Source organism: Anabas testudineus, chromosome 8, assembly GCF_900324465.2.
Source record: "Anabas testudineus chromosome 8, fAnaTes1.2, whole genome shotgun sequence".
In the NCBI taxonomy this organism is placed as follows: Eukaryota; Metazoa; Chordata; class Actinopteri; order Anabantiformes; family Anabantidae; genus Anabas; species Anabas testudineus.
Window position 1 is genome coordinate 13687048 of NC_046617.1, and position 20623 is coordinate 13707670.

General features: G+C 41.7%; 1 protein-coding gene across 1 annotated transcript; it reads right to left on the minus strand.

The window, feature by feature from the left end:
* Window positions 1-224: 224 nt before the first annotated feature.
* On the minus strand, window positions 225-20416 carry LOC113163865 (dynein assembly factor 5, axonemal). The gene is made up of 13 exons (XM_026362888.1): window positions 19858-20416; window positions 19368-19552; window positions 19096-19220; window positions 18831-18949; window positions 17264-17496; window positions 16508-16732; window positions 12487-12630; window positions 10991-11159; window positions 8521-8668; window positions 5866-6016; window positions 4206-4362; window positions 3751-3942; window positions 225-751 (listed from the first exon to the last, which is right to left on the minus strand). The coding sequence occupies exons 1-13, from the start codon at window positions 20393-20395 to the stop codon at window positions 597-599; spliced, it is 2541 nt and encodes an 846-aa protein (XP_026218673.1). The 5' UTR covers window positions 20396-20416; the 3' UTR covers window positions 225-596.
* Between the last annotated feature and the right edge of the window lie 207 nt (window positions 20417-20623).

A 20623-nucleotide genomic window follows, 5' to 3' on the forward strand; every position in this document is an offset into this window, starting at 1 on the left:
GATGTCGAAACAGTCTGTGATACCATTTCAAATCAAAATGATCATTAGCCAGCAGACGAGTGAATAAATACAGCTTTCAGAGTCGAGATGATGTGCTTTCTCACAGTTTTTACAGAATCTAGTCATGTTATTTCTATTACTCAAATATAGCCATGTTGCATATTTCATTTATTTTTTAAATTTTTTTTATTTTGTAGTTATACATCTGAAAAATTAAGTCATTTTCGAACAAACAAACAAAAAACGCCTCATCCCAGACTCAAGGAATGCAATACAAGAAATGTTAGAAAGATACACAACTACAGTCCAAACTCTTTTTTTCATTAAAGCCAAACATTTCAACCACAACACATAAAATGCAACTGACGCAGAAAATATATATATGTAATTTTAAAAATTGTAAACGTGACATTGTGTAAAAAAGACTGAATGTTAAATTAAAAATAAAAAATGTTCTTATTTGAAAAATGACAGAATCAATGTTTACATAAAGAGTTTCACATCCACTTTTTATTGTCGGGCAATTTAAGTACAATAGTCCATCACGGTATAAACTTCAGTCTCTGTGTTTGTGTTTATTTGGCATGACTTTCATGTCACTCAGGAAAACCTGCCGCAGTGTCTGTGAGCAGTGAGCTGATGTGCTGGAGCAACCGGTCACAGTAGAGAGGACTCCGCTGTTTGTCTCTCACTGCCTCCACCTCACGCTTCAGAAGCTCTGGGTGGACTGAGCTGCCTTTCTTCAGAATCTCTGGACACACATAACAGACACAGAACATAAATGAGTCAGGAAAATACTTTGAGAATATTTAATGTATTCATATATTTACTAAAAAGGGTGGATTAAATTAAACATTTGATGGTAAAAGTACAGAAGAAAAGTGTAACTATAGTTTTCAAACATACGTTGAAGTCAGAAAACCAGCAGGTGGCAATGATGAACCACACTACATCCACTCTGCCTGTCAAATGTGCAAGTGCCCCTTTCCTCCACTGGGAGGTGACAATTCTGCAAATATTTTCTTCCCATGGTTTCTTGAATTTTTATCAATGGAGAAATGCTTCAGAAACCACAATGGAAAATTGCTGTTCCAGCAGTGACATGCCATCACTCTGGATGAGTTAGCTCATGTAAACTCATCATCCGATACCTGCTTTTGTTCTTCAAGGAGATGGAGGGGATTTTCAGCTTTTGTATATGCTGTACTCAGCTGTGATGGAGGGAGGGGAGGTGGGAGTGGGGCTGAGGTTCAAAGGAGAACAATGATGACTTGTGAGAAACGAGTTATGCCCGTGCCAACAGTCTTATGTGATTGAGCAGGTAGCAGCCCTGCTGCCAGGATGGTGGGATTATCAGGGTGGAGCACTGAAGGAGTTATAGAAGGAGGGATGAGACGGAGGAGGGGTGGCAGTGCCGTCCGTCATACTGTCAGGACATGCTGCAGACATCAAGCCACTTCACAGATATGCGTTTGAAATCTAAGAAGCATAAGAATGGGATCAACTATTAAAGGAACAAAGGGAAAGAGATGGAGAGGAAGAAAGAAAAAAGAACGAGAAAGCTTCAGAGCCGAGCATGAGAGTGAGGAATGCTTCCACATTTGCAGGCGGTTATGGGTGCTGTCAGATAGACAATCACTCAGCAGGTCATGAGGTATTCTCGTTTCACAAAGAGACTCCGACCTGTCTACAGTTCTATTGTGCCTCATGGGGATCACAGTTTGACGAATTGGGGTACACAAATTGTATTTGTAGCATTACATTGTATAAGGCCAGATGAAAGGGGTCAATAATTCTCTAAAACAGCTGGGAAATGTTACTCAAACAAATGGAAGTAGTATAGGCCAACTTATTTTGGACTATTTGCAGCTGTGCATTAATATTTGGTGCACAAAGTTGCTATTTACAGCAGGATCAGGATGCATGATTTACTATGTGTTCATGTTTATTATAAAGAAGAATCATGTCATGCTCTGCACCACTGTGGCTCAAGGACTTTTTCTGGATAACAATGGAGAAAGAGAAGTAAGTAATATCAGGCTTTGACTACATGTACAGAAAGTGTTACTAGGATCAACTCAATGTTGGTTTTGATCTTCTTAAGGAATTTGTTGACAGTAAAAACATAAAATGTGACTAGACATATCCTCGAACTAGTGCCAGAGTTGGGGTTTAACTAATTGTCAAGAGCATCAGCACCATTAAACATAAGCCATTTTAGCATATGAGAGAGCCCCGAATTCTCCAAAATGATCCCTTACAATGTTTGAACTTCACATACTGTATTATCATGTACCTGTTCAAAAACAATACTTATATACAGATGAACGGCACACAAACTCAACTGCAAAAGAAAACGCTATATTAAGAAATTAAAAGAAATCTATTAACTTGTGAACAAAGTGGTGATAATCTTTTCACTAAAGAAGAAATCAGAAACCAGCCCATTGCTGTTGGGTAACTATATACCACTCCTTGTGCAAAAAAACAAAAAATCAAACAGGATTCAGGTGATCACCTATGGTAATCACTTCTCATTTTTCCAGAGCTGTATGTGGGCAAAGGCCACTTCATCAAGTTGATTTACATGTGTTATTCTGTTCTTTGTAGTCAAGGCTACAGACACTTGATAACCAGTGGCAAAAACATGTTTATTGTCCTTGGACGTCTTTCAAAAGTGATCTTGCAGAGGTAGAATTTATGGTATGAAAGCTATAGCTGCATGTGCTGAGTGTGTATGAATGCCTTCTCCTCTTTCCCTGTTTGTCTGGCTGCATGAAGATCATATCCAAGGCCTCTCATTGCTGGCTAAGGCATCAGCGCTCACCTGTGTTCTGTCAGAAGTAATGACAGCTAACATTCATGTGAGTGGGAGAGAGTGAAAGTCCAGAGGAGCTGAGCCTCAGTTACAAACTTCAAGCAAAAGCCACTCAGACTTTCCACTGATACATCAATAAAACCAGCCGTGAAGTTAAGGGCCATCGCAGAAAACACTGAGTATCAGAAGAGGAAGAACAACTGACAGATAAAAGGCAGCAGGATAAAAAGCAGAATGGGTGCAAGGACAGATGTGGAGAGGTGGTGAGTGGTAGGAGTGGTTCCCATGTGGTTACAATTAAGTGGGGGCACTGTGGACGGAGATGCTTGGTGAAGAGGAGGAGATATGACTGGTATACTGGTGAGACGATTATGTGGATATTACGTTAAACATATTAACCTGTTAAGAGTTTCTGTCAGGTGGATGCTTATTCATAATCTCCATGATCTCCAACTCAGCTCTTAATGGACATACAGTACTATGGCAGGGGGAATTCCTTAAGTAGCCTTAAGTGATGAATTGCGTGGAAACATTTCTGAAATTAAGAAGAGGGGGAATCTGCTGGCACCGTGCCAGTACAATAATCTACTGTTTGACAGTGGATAGCCCCAGTTCTCCCCTCAGACTCAGCAGGCTGGTCTGCAGCTCATCACATTTGCTCTGCTGTCATCACTGCTTCACAACAACCATCATCTTTTTATTATCTATAACAGCTAAATAGATTTAGAAGATAATTAAGGGCGTATGGCCCATATTCCATCACAATGTTATATTCACAATCTTTATTTATTTTTTTATTAGTAAGTACCTAGTTGTATAGTAAATTCCACATGTAGTTAAACACAATTTTGTGTCCATTGCCCTCAACATAACAATTTATCAACACTTCTCATTTCTGAAGTTGCAGGTTTACATGCCCCACCCAGTCTTACCGAGTACTTGGTCCTGCACCAAGGTGTCAGGGTCATCGAGGTGCAGGAGGAGCTGCTGGAAGAGGAGCTGCAGATGAGGAGCGCAGAGCTCAGGGTTGTAATCTTTCGTCAGGCTGGACAGCCACAGCCCCAGGGCCTGGAGAGCCACACCGCGCACCTGCTCACTGCTGTCGTCCAGACGCTTTAATAATTCTGTTGAGGAAAGACACCAACGCAAAAAAAAACAGAACCAGATTCAGAAAAAAAAAAAATCACAATTTGTCAAAACTACTTTAGCTGCATTTTTATTTTTATCAGTTGTTTTTTTATTATCACAACTTTGATGTCACACATTCACGGTTTTAACGACTACAGACATAAAAGTGTGATATGTGATTATACAGGGTTAAAGCGAACATGTGAATTTTGGTGTGCATCATTATAGAATGAAGTGCATATGTGTGTTTGACATTTACCAGGATAGATCTTGTTGAGTTCATCTGGGTGCAGACTGGTTCCTATAAGTCTGAGTATTGTGGACAGAGAGCGACAAGCCAACAGTCTGCCTGTCTGAGAGTCTTCTTCCAGGGAAGACAAAACCTGGGGTCTCAGCTTCTCCTCCAGACACAGCAGCTACATACAGGAAAAAGACCAGGATACGCAGTTATTCACTGAATGACAAGATATTAATATAATTCAGACCTACTAGAAGTGAACTGTGTCTCTATTTTACTTTGTGCATAACTCAACTCATGTCCAGAAAAGTTAAAAGAACAGTTTCCATACTTTAATTCAATTATGTGACCAAATCGACATGTCACCTGAATCATGACAGCTTCAGATTATGTCTAAGTACAGTTTGTACAGAAACATGGGCATGGAGCCCAACTTCAAAAGTCCAGTGAAGAATGATGTTTTCATCCCAACAGATCAGAAACAGAGGAAATGAACAAACAAGGTGAGGCTGAGCACTGCAAGCAACAGGCCAAGAGGTGATGGATAAACCCTGTGTCACATCGTCTGTTTGCTATCAGATGGGGAAACTGTGCAAGTGAAACAGTAAAAGAAGGAAATGAGGGAGAGGGAGGGAACGAGACACTAAGAGGAGGAAAATTTGGCAGAGAAGTGATCCGGCATTACGTCAGTGACAATCAGAGAGTGCCAAGGTTTAACTGGAGCTGCTAATTGTTTTCACAGGGAGTGGTGAGGAAATAATGCCTAAATGAAATGATGTTTCTATTTGCCCCTGGAAACACACACACACACAACCCTCTGTTGTTTTACTCATCAGGACACATTTATTTCATCTCAACCTTTAACCTGTAACCTGCAACCTAATTTAAGACCAAGTGCTGTGAGTAACAGATGCTTTGGCATTTAACTACCTATTTAGTGAGCGGTTTCACAGGTTTTCTGTGGATTATTGACTGCCCCCCGATAGTAAAAGTTTCATCACACACTTACACTAACACCCACACACCCATGCTCACGTTGTCCCCCAGCTGTTTGCTTTGCTTTGTAGTTAAATATATGTGATCAGAAAAAGTCTGTGAGCCAGGTTCAACTGGTCACTGAGCACACGCAAGGGTAAATACAGCCAGATGTGGAAACACATACTGTAACTGGGCACATGCTCTGACAGGCAGGTGCAAGGGCATGTCTTGGTGATAGTTCCTACATATAACAAGGACCCAACAGTGGCAGCATTGTTCCTCAGGGACAAAGGTATGTGAACCCGCTTGCCCCCACATACACCTGTTACCTGCTGTGGCCAACTCTTTCAGCCAATGAGAGAAAAATGGCAGATCATAGATTTTCCTAAATGGCCAAGGGGGACCATCTATTTTGATGTGAAATGGACAAAACAGAGAATCTGAAATAAATGTGCACTCCTGATGGGTTAGAAGAATGCACTACCACATCTTCTCCTTTACAGCTGAGTCAATATAAAGTGTTTCTGCAGAGTGGAGATTAGTAGTACGTTATACTGGAGGAGGTTCACATCCTCTGTTTGCTGCCAATGCTTATGGGTCCCTTTTGCACAGGTGGAAACAGATGTAACCAATGTATCATATGTGCTTTTGTGCAGGCAGATTCCTTTTGTGAATGTGACGTCTATGCTGTGCAAGTGTTTACCTGTCCAGGTGTGATGGCCCCTCCGTGCAAAAGGGCCAGCAGGCAGCTGAGGGCTGATGTGCGGACGGCAGCAGCAGTGCGACCTGCGTGCCACACCAGGTTAGGAAGTACGGTGTCACACAGGAACCCCTCTGACTCATCATGAAAACGTCTGGAAGAAGAAAGTGAGTAGATATATGGATGGAGAACAGGAGCAGAGAAAGACACACAATATCAACAGCATCTGCATCTTTCGTATAAATCTTTTGGCATTTAACTACTAAGTGTGCCCAGCTGAATTTATAAACAGCTGCAACACAATGACTATACTGCAGTCACTTTCCCACACTTTGAAGCAGATGGGGTGGGGGTGGGGGGGTAGTAGCAAAGTAGCTGGAGGAACATCTGGATATCCTTCCTACTCCTCTCCCTCTCTGCCATGGTGACACACACACTAACAGAGTCAGCACTGATCTTTGCTCCCAGCCAACTCTATAAGCTGCCTCTTACCTCTGGCTGTTCTGGTGTCACAATAAACCTCCCAAGTATTTTGTTTAGGTGTACCGTTTCAATGTCTCAGAGCCAGCAGGGGGAGACTGTGTGCCACTAATATAGCCAAGCCTTTGCTGCTGCATTAATTCAGTGTGTTCGTCTTGATGGCTACTAAAAGCTCATCATGACTGACGCACGGAAATGGAAAGACATATTTCCACCTCACTGCAATGATGTCCAGAGGAAAAAACACCAAGATTTTACCATGCATTTGAATGGAAGTGCCAGGGAATTATGACTGTACATCTCAAGGGTCTCTACATAGTGGAGTTGTCTGTGCTACTGTAATGCTCACAAAGCAGCTGCAACTCATTCTCACATCACAATAAGGGCAAAAACCTTTGTCTTAATGAGTAATTGAATAAGATGATGCAGATTCAGTAATTGCCGAACTTTCAATTCATGATCTTATCATACACATGGTCTAAAGAAAGTTGTGTGTGTGTGTCTGATGCATAAAAGTGTCAAACACTGCATAACAACCTTTCACATATTGTTAGTCTGAAACCTATTTTTTTAAACTGATTAATAATCTACCAAAGTCTCAAGTCTCTTGGAATTTTCTATCCATTACTAAATACAGTATTGTTCTTGTTTGACACAGGATTGGATCTGCTTTAGTTCGTCTTCATGTTTCATGTTACAAACCGTATTATTTGTGCCAAGAACCTAAAATAAGTGACACAGGGAACACATGTATGGAAGAAGAGAACAATCTCACCTCAGTAACTGCATTTTTTGTGTCTTCAAAGGTGAAATTTAAGCTAAAGATAGGTACCTTTTGTATGAGACACATGCACAAAAAATATACTTTCTTATTTCCTCTGCAAGTGGCACAGGAGTTTTGCCAGCCACATTCAGGGAAAAAAAAAAGTTCACTTCTCTCACATCACCTACTTCAATTTCACATCCAGCTTTTTAATCATGGCACAAATCCACATGAAACAGAAAGATAATGTATATGTGTGGATGAAAAGCACTTACAAGCAAACAAACTTACTTTCCCTTTCTGCTTATTGTACAGCGGAGCAGTCATTAAGTCATTTTGGGTGTAGAACAAAGAGAAGAGGTTTTCTCTATGACTATCATTGTCCTCTAGATGACATATAGCGTGTGTGTGGGCTATAATCTGCTGAGCAAAGATCAAACCGTAAATCGTGAATGGAAGGATGAGATGAGTGTGAATAGAAATATTATGGCAGACCGCACAGCCCCACGTAGTGTAAGTTAAGCATTTGTTTGAAATCTTGTGAAGGTGTAACATGATTTCTGTTTCCTGATGGTTCTGTGATTACTGGAGATATAGCTCAGGAATGAGGGAAGCAGTTAGCAGCACAGGTGGCCGCACTGTGAGTGGGGAAGAGACAGAGGCTTCTTTTGTCTAATGTGCACATTTATGGATAAAATAATACGATCAACGCTGAAAGCAATTTTGGAAGATCTGACAATGTTTTGGCTTAATACTACCTGTTGTTTATGTGACAAATTTCACTGACAGGGATGTTATTTTATTTTCTTTACACTGTTGCCAGATCCAGGCTAAAGATCTCACCGCATAATGATCAGCAGTCTGTGATACGTATTATCAAATGAAAACACCTACTAACCCTACAGACTGTATTGGTTGGGGTGACACTCCATAGTAACCCCATGGACGTGGTATGTCTTTCTGATCGACAGGAGCAGCTGACTCAGGGACTCAGGATGGGCCTGAGGCTTAATGCATTCCCTCATATTAGTGTTCTGAGCCCAGAATGAAGATTGCACAGCTGAGAACTCAGAGGGGACCCTAGAGGGTAGAGGGGCACAGAAAGGAATATCCTACAGGAACTTCTCTTTAGATGTCAGATATCTCTCCTCCCTACCTCTGTCACCATTCAATAACATTCAAATAACTGATGACAGATTCATACAGCACGTGCCATCTCCTTCTTGGGATATGCCAAGAAGTGATTAATTGGTGTTAGTCTGTATGATGCTCTGAGAGGCTATAACCCTATCATTGACCACATGACTCTACCTGAAAAAAGCAGTGTTTTTGTTGAATGTAAAATGTGAGAACTCATGATGAACATGTTACAGAAACAAAACATATTTCTGTGTGAATGTGTCTGTTTCTCTCACCCCTGGGAATCCAGTGTGTTGCTTGCATCCATTAGCAACTTGGCAAGCATTGTGAAGATACTCATCCTCATCTCTGGATCTTTGTCTGGTTGGAGGCAGCACCGGAGCAGAGGCATCAGATGGCTTATAAACTCACCTATCACTGGACCTGTAACAAACACATAAAATATATAATATACAAATATATGTCTGAATTGATCTGCCTAATGAGGGAAGTCACACAGAATATTCAAAACTCTACACAGGAGCTTTGGATATTCTGTGTGATTGTGCAAAAGCTTAAACCTGGATTCTATGATGAATGTGTTAACTAACTACTCAATATTGAATCTATTTTTTTTAATTATTAATTAATTATGTGTCAGATTGATTGTCAAATAATAGACACAAGCCAAACAAGATAAAGCCTACACAGACTCAAGACCTTGTTTTGTCTTTAGCACTGAACGGGTTTGCGTTAATGAGACCTCAGTGGACTGGTGAGACAGTGACACAGAGCTCAGAGGAAACAAGGCTTAAAAAGGTCTTTGTGTGACTTTCTATACGAGTGTCTATTACGGGAAAAGAAGAAATTCACAGTGGAAGTATTGCTTGTTACACTCATGCCCACACACACACCCACGAACAGTCTGACTGCATGTTTACACAGCTATATATAGTAAGGTGTGTGTAATGAATGATAAGTGTCCATGCCCTGCTTGGAGTCAACTGTACAGACATGAGAAGAGACAGAGGAAATCATGCAACTGCCTGAGGGTGGTGGCCAACACCACAAAGACACATGCGAACAGAGAGAGAGGAAAAGGGAGACCTATTTCATCCAGTGCCAATGTGTGAATCAAAGGGTGTGTCATTCAACCAGAGATGTTAGAAAAGATGTCTGCAAGTTGTCTCGCCGTGACAACAGACATGACACAACAACACACTTCTCATCACTGAAGTGTGACACTGTTAACATGTATCCTGTCCCTGAGCATTGGCACTATAATAGAGAAGGTGAGAGAGGTGAGAGAGAGAGGAGATTGTTTCAGTCTATACACAAAGATTGTATTCTTGCACCAACTGAACAACATAAGACTGTCAGGAGGACATGACAGGACAATAATTTTTCCTGTCGCCCACACACACACACAAACACACACAGTGTAACGAGCTGATGAGCAAGCAAAATGACCAAACCTCAGTTGTCACATTAACTACCGACAATTGTTCAGCAGAGGCTTGATTTCCCTGAAGCATGTGCACATCAAACACAGCGGCAACACACTGGCTGTTTTGACGCCGATAATAATGTGCTTGGGTCACGTTAATAGACCACAGATCACATCTGCAAGAGAAAAAACCCAGGGAGGCTTCGAGCAGCCTTTAACATGCGCAAATAAAACATTCATGAACTCACAGACACATACACTGAGCTTCAAAGTGGCCTTGATCCAGGAGAAGGTCAAGAGCAGGCAGCTATCGTGCCGTTTGATGTAGTGACCTGCATGGGGATCACCAAGTGGACTGGTCAGTTAGTTGTGTGTGTGTGTGTGTGTGTGTGTGAGAGGATTAGAGGGGTACACAGCTGCCCAGTCAATTAGGAAGAGAGGGGAGTGAAGAGAAAGAAGTGAAGATGAAAGTGTGGCACAGGGAGGTGCTGATGATGCAGGATTATATGGTATAGAGAAGTTTCAACGCCAGTGACTTTTTAAGCCACACACCCATAGCCATACAAGCATAGACTAACACCTTTAGACAAGTGTGTGACACGCTTGTTGAACAACAAACAGAGGGAGAGTCGGGGATTTGCAAAAGTCAGTAAGCCAGCTGGTGCTAATGACAGACTTTCTTTTTTTGCGTGGGTGTATCTGTCGATGATCCTCTCTCCCTGGGTAACAGAAAATAATAAAACTTTGCTCCACTTTGTTTGGAGCTCTGTGTGTCATTGCCAAATATCTTGTGGTTCAACCACTCACAGTCTTGGACTATGACAAAATACACGCTCCGTCGAAGGTGTCAAGTTATAAATTATATATTGTATTTTACCTTAAACATTTCTTATTGGGTATTTGGAGCCTTTGTACAAGAATTAATCAATGCTGCTTCTGCAGACGCTGATTCTGATACAATGCCTTGTTGGTGGATCATGTGTGAACAAAACAAACAGCTTGATACAAAATTTTTTCAGACAAAATGTGATGATAATAAACATACAAAATATGATGTTATGTGTTGTGCCTGAACAGGTTCAGGAAAGATCAGCTTTGTCAATAAAGTAATGTTGAAACATTAAGATTTTAGGCTCACAAACATAAAAATGTTTATTTGAAGACTGATGAAGTTCCTCATCATCAACAGGTAATTTAACAGACTAACCTCTAAAAGCTTGTTGTATTTGTTTGACCATTACTGTGTCTATATATGCAAAGTTCAGCACCTGCAGTATAATTTGGCAATGTCTTGTGCTCACTGAAGCTTCACTTCTCACCTGATTGCATGACTATGATATGAAGTTGGAGTCTCTGTGGAGAGTAACTGGACCAGGTGTTGACAGAGGCAGACAGCCAGTCCAGCAGCTGGGTCATATGTTGTCTATAGAGCTCCATCACTGAGTCCAGGCCCTGAATCTTACACAAGCACTGTACACTTTCCACAGCCTGAGGGAAAGAGGAAAAGGTGGAACAAAATGATGTCAACATATTTTTTTAAGCTGCACGCTAAAAGACAGTACATTGGGTGGTAGAAAGGCTAAAAGAGAAAAAGTATTTCTGTTTAAGTTGAACAATTGCAGCTGTTTGCATGTGTATTTGGGAATTCTTCAGGTCATGACAGACACAAAACCATCACGTGAAACCATGGGAAGAATAACACTGCAGACAAAGCAAGGTCCCTACACATAAACCCACTTAGAAACAAAATCCCTGACAGATAGACAGGATGTAACAAAGGAACAGGAACTGACAGAAGCACGCACACACAGAGACACACACATACCAATAAATTTAAGCTGAGAGGAAAGGGCAAGAATGAGAGATAGGAGAGTAAATAATTAGTTGACTCTATAGGGCAGGGGAACAGAACTTCAGGGCAGTTCATAGTCCCACAGGGATGGACAGGGACAGAGACAATGTCTGAGTCACAGATCTGTCCCTTCAGAAGAGAACTAGACAACCCTGAGTTGTCCATTGATGGGAAATTCGTGCCCCTTTTTCTGGGAAAACAAGTTTTCAAGTTTTCCTCTGGGTCCAGGAATGCCCAAGGCCATTCTCACCCTCCCTTCTCTTTCTTAATCCATTCCTTCCCATCTCTCCTCTAACACACCAACGCAGACAGACGTAAACACAGACACACACTGGTGGCCTATGTGGTGTCTGCTAAGCATCAGTGCCAATTTCCTCTCGCTCCTCTCCCTGTCATTAGCCTCCTACGGCGACGAGAAGTTAGGCGACACCCCGGCCTCAGATACCACTGGCTTTACTTGTCACTGTTCCCGTTTGTCTCTTTGCATTGGAGATTGACCATAACATGCAAGTCTGTGTGACGAGCAGAGGAGTTATGAAACCACAAATGAGGCTGGGATGATGACACACACCTGCTAAGAAACACAAGTCATTCCTCTAAATCTGTTTTTATTTTTATTTTTTCTTCTCTACCTTTCACCCAAGACAGGATTCCCAAAAATGCAATTTTTTTTGCAGTTCCCTTGGCTAAGTGGGAAATTTTACTGGCCATGCCTACTTTGAACCTGTACACATCTAGACGGTACAATGTACAAATAAAGCTCTTTCTTAAACAGACTGGTTAGCTTTCTAATAAAATGAAACAGAAAAAAGGAAAATGGAGGGGTTAACAATAATGTCACATCAGAGAAGAGCTGAAAATTTACATTGGTGAGGCAATATTCTGTTTTTGTTAGGGTGAATGAATGGCAGAGCAGAAAGGCTGTATCTTGGACTGTAAATTCATATTGCTAAACTTTCTTACCTTTTCACTGAGACTTGGTTCAGTGGAGAGGCTTTGGACAGTGACTAGCACCTGCAGCAGCTGCAGGCTGACTGGTCCACAGTCTGACACACACTGACGCAGCAGTACATCAACGCAAGCCAACAACTGCTCCAAGTACATAACCTGGAAAAGATGGACAGAGAAGGAATTTTAAGATCACCTTGGTCATCTAGTTTATAGCAGATGTGAGCCCTGTGAGATGGATTCAACACTGTTTTTCGATCCACACTCTGCACCTCAGCGCTCACAATCTCTTTTTTCTGCTCTGCTCTCACTCACTCGCCACTTTCTCTTCCACAGCACACCCTTTATTTACCCTAACTCTAGTTGATAGTTGAACTATTTAATAAAATAACTCCATCATAATCAGCGCAGGTAACCAAATGAATGCAAACAATAACTCTGTATAAGTGATCCACAGGATGAAATAACTGAGAAAATAACTTTTTTCCAAGCATATGTGACACGTCACTTGTCAGCCAGTGTTGTGGTGATCTCATGTTTAGACAAAGACCTGCGGCTCAGACTAATTTCCATGGCATCACAGGGATCATGGCCTCCTTTCCTGTTTTCTTGTGGCCTGTCATTAGGGCTGGATGGTGGGGAGGGAGGAGGAGATGTAAGGTGCAAATATGTGTGTGTGTGAGTGACTGAGTGAAGTGTGTATTTTTAGATGGACGTTTGAGAGGTAAAGCAGCCTTGTTTTGCTTTGGTCTGGTCATAATTCACACAGGAGTTGGGTAGCGAGGACTAGTTTGAGTGGGCAAGAAACACTCAACGTACACTCCCATTTAAAGATGTGCTTCCTCACACACACCCACTGAGAACTTGTCTGGCAGTTACACACTCAGTTACATATCAGTAGGGGGTGCATCTTTTTCACAAATTTAAGTAGCTATTGTACAGTGCAGCTCGGCATTAGTCAGGAAGAAAAACAAGTGTTAAGCCAAGTAAAGACATTCAGAGCATTAACAAGGCCAGGACTGAGAAGAAGCAGAGCTCAGGGACTTCCAGTTTGTGAGACACATAAGCAAATGTTTTTATTTTGCAACAGAGAATTAAGCACACACTGGAAAAAAGCTTGTTATACATATCTTGAGTCCAGGGTGTTAGTTAAATGTGTAAACACATTTTCTTGAGGCAGTATGAGGCTAAACTAAGCTTCCATGCAACCCTGAACAACCACAACTTGCATTACAATACCCTACTGATAAAATGAAACGTCTACAAATAACTTGTATATAAACCCTGTAAGAAATGTAGAAAAAAATATGACCAAAGAGTCGCAGGTGAATACATTGGAGTCACAGATTCAAACATGTATTTTTTACTTGCACAGAAAACAACTATCAAGGGAGGCCATGACAGAAACAGGGAGAGGGGAAAAAGTGGTGCTGTGTAATGACTAGGCAGACACCTGGAGCAAGGCAAGATACACCTGGTTTCTTTGGCCTGGGCACGCTCAAGAGGCCTCGTTACAAAGTTTGTCTATACATCTATCCACTACTGGATATATCAATTACACACACATACACAAGACTCCACTTTAAGGAGCCATACCAGTCGATGAATTCCTATGCAGTAGGGAGCCCACCCCTACATAGACACGGGTTTCTACAGCAACAGGAAACAAACACTAGTGGTGGATGTAATACCGACCCCTTGCAGTCAGGTGAAGTTTGCTCTTCTGCCTTTCCTTTCGTCTCTTTGAACGTGTCATTCAGTGGAGCTGTGAGCAGTACGCAGCTGTCAGCTATGATAAAAGGAAGGCATATGGGACATGCTTACGTATGGAGGTATGTTTGCACTTTCAGCCATAAACTGGTTGTTGGGACACTGACGTTTCTCCATGCACAGACAATATGAAAAGACACAGAACCTTGTTTTTCCTCCCCACTTATCTATTCCTCCAGGTTACTGTAGGTCAGGAACTTTTTATAGAGTTCCACCTAGACACTGTGCACTGTTAACAAGCCTGGTTGTAAATATGCAAGTTAATTCACTGGCAGTCCCTCTCCTTCTATGCCTTGCAATACCTAATTCAAAAGTACCACTACTACTAGTTCCCAATATTTGGAACAATTACGGCGTGCCATTGGTGAAAAAAAAAAACTGTTCTTATATTGGATATGTTTTCACTCTGCTTCTAAATCCATTCTGGATACAAAGCTGCCTACATTATCATAGCAACCCTCAACACTGCAATACTCAACTGTGTAAAGTGTGTATGATAGTTAGCCTTTTATTCTTCATCAAGCCCTTTATATCAACTTGATTTTATAACCAATATTTTTATTTACTAAAGACTGCAGGAACTTTAGAGTCAGCAAGGCAGAGACATCGTATATCTGCTTTCCAATCTTTTAAAAGCAGAGACTCTTTGAAGATTATTTATATTTCTTTATTTTGTCCAAGTCAAACTTCAGTTTTTGTTTATCTGACCCTTTAATTCAAGTGGCCCATAACTCTCTGAGGTTAGAGGCAAAGGTAACTGAGTAGGTCAGCATTTCAGCACAAACAGAAAGAGGAAGCACTGGATGCAGGTGCTCCTCTCATCAGTGGTATTATTTACAGCTACACCGTGATCTGGCCTTGCTCCCTGTTATGAACACTGCCTCTTGTCGAAGAATGTTGCAGGTGCTCTGTCTGGACCAGCTCTTGACACAACAGCTCTCTGCCTTTCTCTCAGAATCAGAGTCACAGAGAATGACAAAGGGAGACAGATGGAGCAACAGGCTGAGAGGAAACAGAGGTCTCCCTCCATCTGTGAGACAATGTGTGGCTGTCCTGTCCTGTTAGTTCTCTCTCTAGTTGACCCTGCTGGACAGCAATGAGGGAGGACAGAGAGGGTCAGCTTCCCTCCCCATTAATCACTAGCCTTGACCAGGCAGGCTTTGAAATTTTAAAGATTCTTTTAATGGAATGGCTGAACCATTGTCCGGTGTTGAGACCCTACACACACTAAAAAAAAAAAACAAAGTCTGTGCCCTGCCTTGTCTGCTCAGGGGGGGTCAGAGAAGCCATGTAGGGGTCACAAGAAATTAGTGGATTTTTGTTATCATTATCCCTGGGAGGAAATTCTTGGAGGCCTCACTGGGAAGGGGTGGGGCCTAGGGTATAGGTGAGTCAGTGCTGCGGCAGGATCAAAAAATAGTTCTCTGCCAGACAACTGTTATTTTGATTCTGAAAGGGAAACATATTTGCTGCAAAAGTAGGGAAGTGGGGAAGAGTCTGCTCCGGAATCAGTGGGATTTTTCCACTGGCAGACTGTTAAAAACTCCAAAGGTATTTTTAATCATTTCTTCTGCTATGTAAAAAAATAAAGAGACGTTCAACGCTGTGGGAGTACATTTCACAGTTGCGTGTGAGCAGAGACGTTTTGATCATAAACTTGAAATGTTAGATTTTAAAAACACCATGTGGACGGACTGTCACTTTAGCAGGGTTGGCATTTTGGAGAATTGCTCAACAGTGAACTCACTGAACTCACCATGTACAGTAGTGCTATTGAAAACTCTTAAAACCTCTTCAACTAAAGCCCTTTCAAGAGATGTGGCATCTTATCATGGAGCATATTTCCATAAAGGACAAATTATGGAAGAAATATACAGTATGACTGCAATGCTGCACCGTCACTGCCAAAAATAAGAGCAATAAGGCACATAGAAGGAGTAGACATTGACCTTATATGACACTGCCAAGATCATCCAACAAGACAGGAAAAGGAACAGCTGGAGCAAGACATGGCAGGTATTTAAGTGCATAGAAAACCTGGCAAACCTGTCATCAAAACAAGTCTGATGTTATTGTTTTAATAATGTAAATACAACCTATTTTCCCCTCCACAGTAAATGTTAGGTGCCCTGCTAAAAAGCTAAAAACATTAGGATGTGGCTGTACTGGGCGTGAATGAGGTAGATACTGGCAAAGAACATCATTCTCAAGTAAATAAGTAAAAAACAGGTCAACCAAAACCAAGCCCAAGCTCCCCCCTGCTGACCTGTTGATATTCCTGGCAGACATCAGGCTGGGCCAGTGTGTTGGCAATCTGCTCGAGATGTGGTTTAAGGAGAGGTTTGGAGCAGCCTCCCAGCACTGCAGCCAGGACCATGAGGGGGGCCCAAGGGTGGGAGCTAGAGTAGGGGGCTGTCACATGATCCAGCAGCAACTTGAGGAAGACAGCAGGAGGGACAAAGGTCCCCAGCAGTTTGGCAGCTGCCAGGCACTACATGTGGGTACAGAGAGAGAAGAGAGTGAAGAGAGACACAAATATATGGGAGGGTAAAGGTGGACAAGAACGACAGGAAGTCCTTTTTTAATCTCCTGAACATCAAAGGTCTACAGGATCCTCCTATGAATACAGGTGCATCCCATGTCATTGAGTCCTGCTTAACCCGGTCTGAATTGAGGACAGTAGATAGATACCAAAATTGCAAAAAATGCTAAGTCAAAGGAAAACAGATGTGTCCTAAATTATAGTAATAATTGAAATATTACAAAACAATTTATAGTGTCAGAGGCTGAAAAAATACAAAGCACCACACCTAACCTCATAAAAAAATTACAATGGTGTGATATATCAGATATATATTTATAACATCCTCATAACGACTGAGACTTGCATATTCTCAGTGCAAATGGATTTATTAATAGCGAGCATGTGTGCGTGATTCTCACTGCACACACGCAAGACACACAAATGTGATTTTTTTTAAAACAAAGTGATGTGTTCTCCATACTCTCCCCTCTAACTTACATTGCTGACAACGTCCTTCTCTGAGTCAGTGCAAGCCTGGTAGAGGGTGGCGAGAAGAGGCTGCAAATGTTGGGTACTGTGGTCCTCGGCATGAAGCAGCAGCACATAGAGAAGCTGAGAAGTTCTGATCCGTGTGGGCACCAGCCAGTCGGTTATATCGTGGGTAATGGCCGGCACAAGCCTACCAAGGTTTCTTACCACCAACTCTCTACAGCCCAGCCCTGGACGCTCCACTGCATAGAAAATTAGAAAATTAGAAAATAGAAGAACTATTCAAAAATAGGAAACATGTTTTTCTGGCTGCTTTATGCCACCTCTATTATTGTGTCTTTTATGAGACATTGTTGAATTGTGTAATATTTAATGACAATATAATTATGTGAATACTAAATAAACTATATTTATGGAAAAACAATATCACTCATTCACAGGTTTTTTAAATGTCTAAAGACGCAACTTCAGGTCCTCACATTTTCCACAAGGGACTTGTCAGAGCAAGTGAAGCACCTTCTATAACAGTCTTCTAGGTTTAAAATCCTGCAGCCCACTTCCACCTACTCTTTCTATTCCTATGCCTCTCCCTAATTGCTGTTCTCCTATAGGCACACTAACAAGACAGGAAGGAAGAGAAGGCTAAAGGAAGACAGAGATAAATCAGAGACACACCAGGTCAAGACAAAACAAGCCCTTTTCTGGTCGTGTCTCACTGCTTTATAGTGACTTCTTCAGACTTGAAGATCAAGCAGATTTATGATGACAAAAACAGAGAGACAAAGAGAGCCTTTTCGCTTCTTTTCTACTCCACGAGCACAACCAAAATTTATGTTTATTGTCACATGTATAGATGGGGGGTGTATGGGAGCTTTCACCAAAAAGCAGGGCCAAAGAACTGTACCCCGCAAACACTGCCCTGTAGGCACTCATTCCCAGCCCTGAGGCAGACAATTATGTTTCCAAGCCAATGCCTGCCCTCAAAACTACACCTTGCTGCATCACTTTTATGATGGGTAATAACCTTGGACAGCTTTAGTAAAGACAGATGATTTAACATAGCAAGGTGTAGTGACTATATTTACATTTGCTTTTAACTGGTATGACATGTATTTTGTGATGTATGGGAAGATAAGTGATACCAGTGCACAAAGAAACTCCACTGTAACACTGGAATTCAAGCACTATTACAAATTTAAATTCATCCTATATGAACTCTTGTACACAAACAGGGAAAAAAAGGCAATTTATTTTCCCCATCGAGGTACTGTTGGCAGCAGTAACAAGACACAAGAGGGATGATTCCTGCACACATTTCTTTAGGTGAGTGGAGAAGCGCAGGGGAATGTATGTTACCTAATAAAAAGGATTAATTTCCCTTTCTGCATTTAACTGGATACATAAGTGATTTGATATTGTTTAGACTAGAAATTTAATTTGAATGGTACCAAAGTCTGATTTCCTGGTTCCATAATCACATGCCTGCAACTCTCACAGTACATTAATTACATCTATTTCTGCAACTGACCCAGTTTAAAATGTGATAACCAGAACATATAACTGGGGAGGAACTAACCTCCTGGTGGGTAAAAGGGAGGTGGGGTGAGCAGGAAGTCCAACTTGTCTTTGATGTCGTCCTCATTCTCCTTCTCCCACTGCGCGCCTACCTGTCTCCACAAATCAGCTGCTAGAAGTCTGGAGTGAGGGAAAACACAGATCATCAACATTATACACTGCATTTCATATATCAAACTCTACCTTAACCTCAAGAAAGGTATATAACCTATTATTGTGGCATGATACATGACTAAATAAAGAGGAATGGCAGTATCCACTTTTACCGTATTTCTGGGATCTCATCATCAATGCTGCTCAGCAAGAGTGGGATGAGTTTGTGGAAATAAGAGTATCTGTCTCTCATGTGAAGTAGCCAGCTGCCAACAACTGCAGCCACAGCTTTTCTCACCTGGATCAAAGAGCAAAAGCACTGCTTTAGAATAAGCATTGTTCACTGTGGAGGATAGCATAGTTTCATTCTGAACATAACTATGAGGCCTAGATGTGAATAAGTTAAGTTTGAGTTCTAACAGTGGATTATGTGAATGAACTGAACCTGTGCCGAGTCATCAAATAGTCTCTGTGCCAGGTGAGAGAGAACGTCATCCACGTTTTTCCCACTGCCATACTGAATCACTGCCCCAGTGGCATCGATGACAGACATTCGTACTCGGGAGTGCTGATGAGCAATTGTCTGCATGAGAGGCTTGACCAGACTGTCAGACTGCATGTGAAAGTGCTCTGAGGAGAAAGAAGTGAAATGCATTTTAGCTCATCCATTTCTAAAACTGAAGAGCTGGGTGGGTGATATGACACATTTTGGTTAATTTAAAATGGAATAATCTAAGGGCATCTAAACGACGTGATTAAATGTCAGTAAAACTTAGTGACTAAGCTTATGGTTTAGCTATTTTAGCCCTTTAACGTAACTCACAATAACCAGGAAGTTGCGCAGTAGCACACAAACATGTCTGGGTGCCTGGAAGGTTCCTCGGCACCATGGCAACAGACTTTATCAACAATGGCTAAAAAAAACTTTTACCAACCTGGCACACTCTTCGCAAAGTTTACTGTGCATTTGCAGCTTTCTCTTTTGACATCTGGGAAGGGATCGACGATGGTTCGCTGCAATATGTTGATCATTTCGTTCAGATAGGGGGCTAAATGTTTCCCGCACACATCCACGATCAGTGTCAACATCTCCATAGTAAGCAGCCGAAGCTCTTCCGTCGGCTCCAAAATCTCTTTCTCCCCGAGTCTCTGAGCCAAGCAGGGCATGAGATAAGGCAGTGACTCCTCGGGTTTAGGGGCACAACGAATAAACTCCGTTATCACCAGTACAGCTGTTTCTCTGCATCTTTCCATCGGATCTGATAGACATCTGAGAAGAGGCTTGAGGACGACAGAGAAAACCTCCTGTAAAACGCTGCTCGAAAGTCCTTTATCAACAGTCTCTCGTCTGATTTGCTCAAGAGCCCTCTTTCTTGTCGCTTTGTTGTCTTCATTTAGACAGTTTAAATGTCGGGCGAGTCCTCTCAAAATTTCCGAAGCAGCATGCTCATCTCCAGCCGCCATGGCTGCCATCTTAACTGTTGTTATAGCAACAAGCAACTGCACGACAAACAAACGGCTGCTTTACGATAGCTGTCAATTCAAAATCCAGAACTTTATTTGTATTCACAACAGTAGGTTACAAATGCATTCTGGGTTGACATTAGATATAGGCAAGGCGAGGCATCTTTATTTATATAGCACTTTAAATACACAGGAAAAATGTAAAATGTAAAAATAAATAAATAAATAAATAAATTT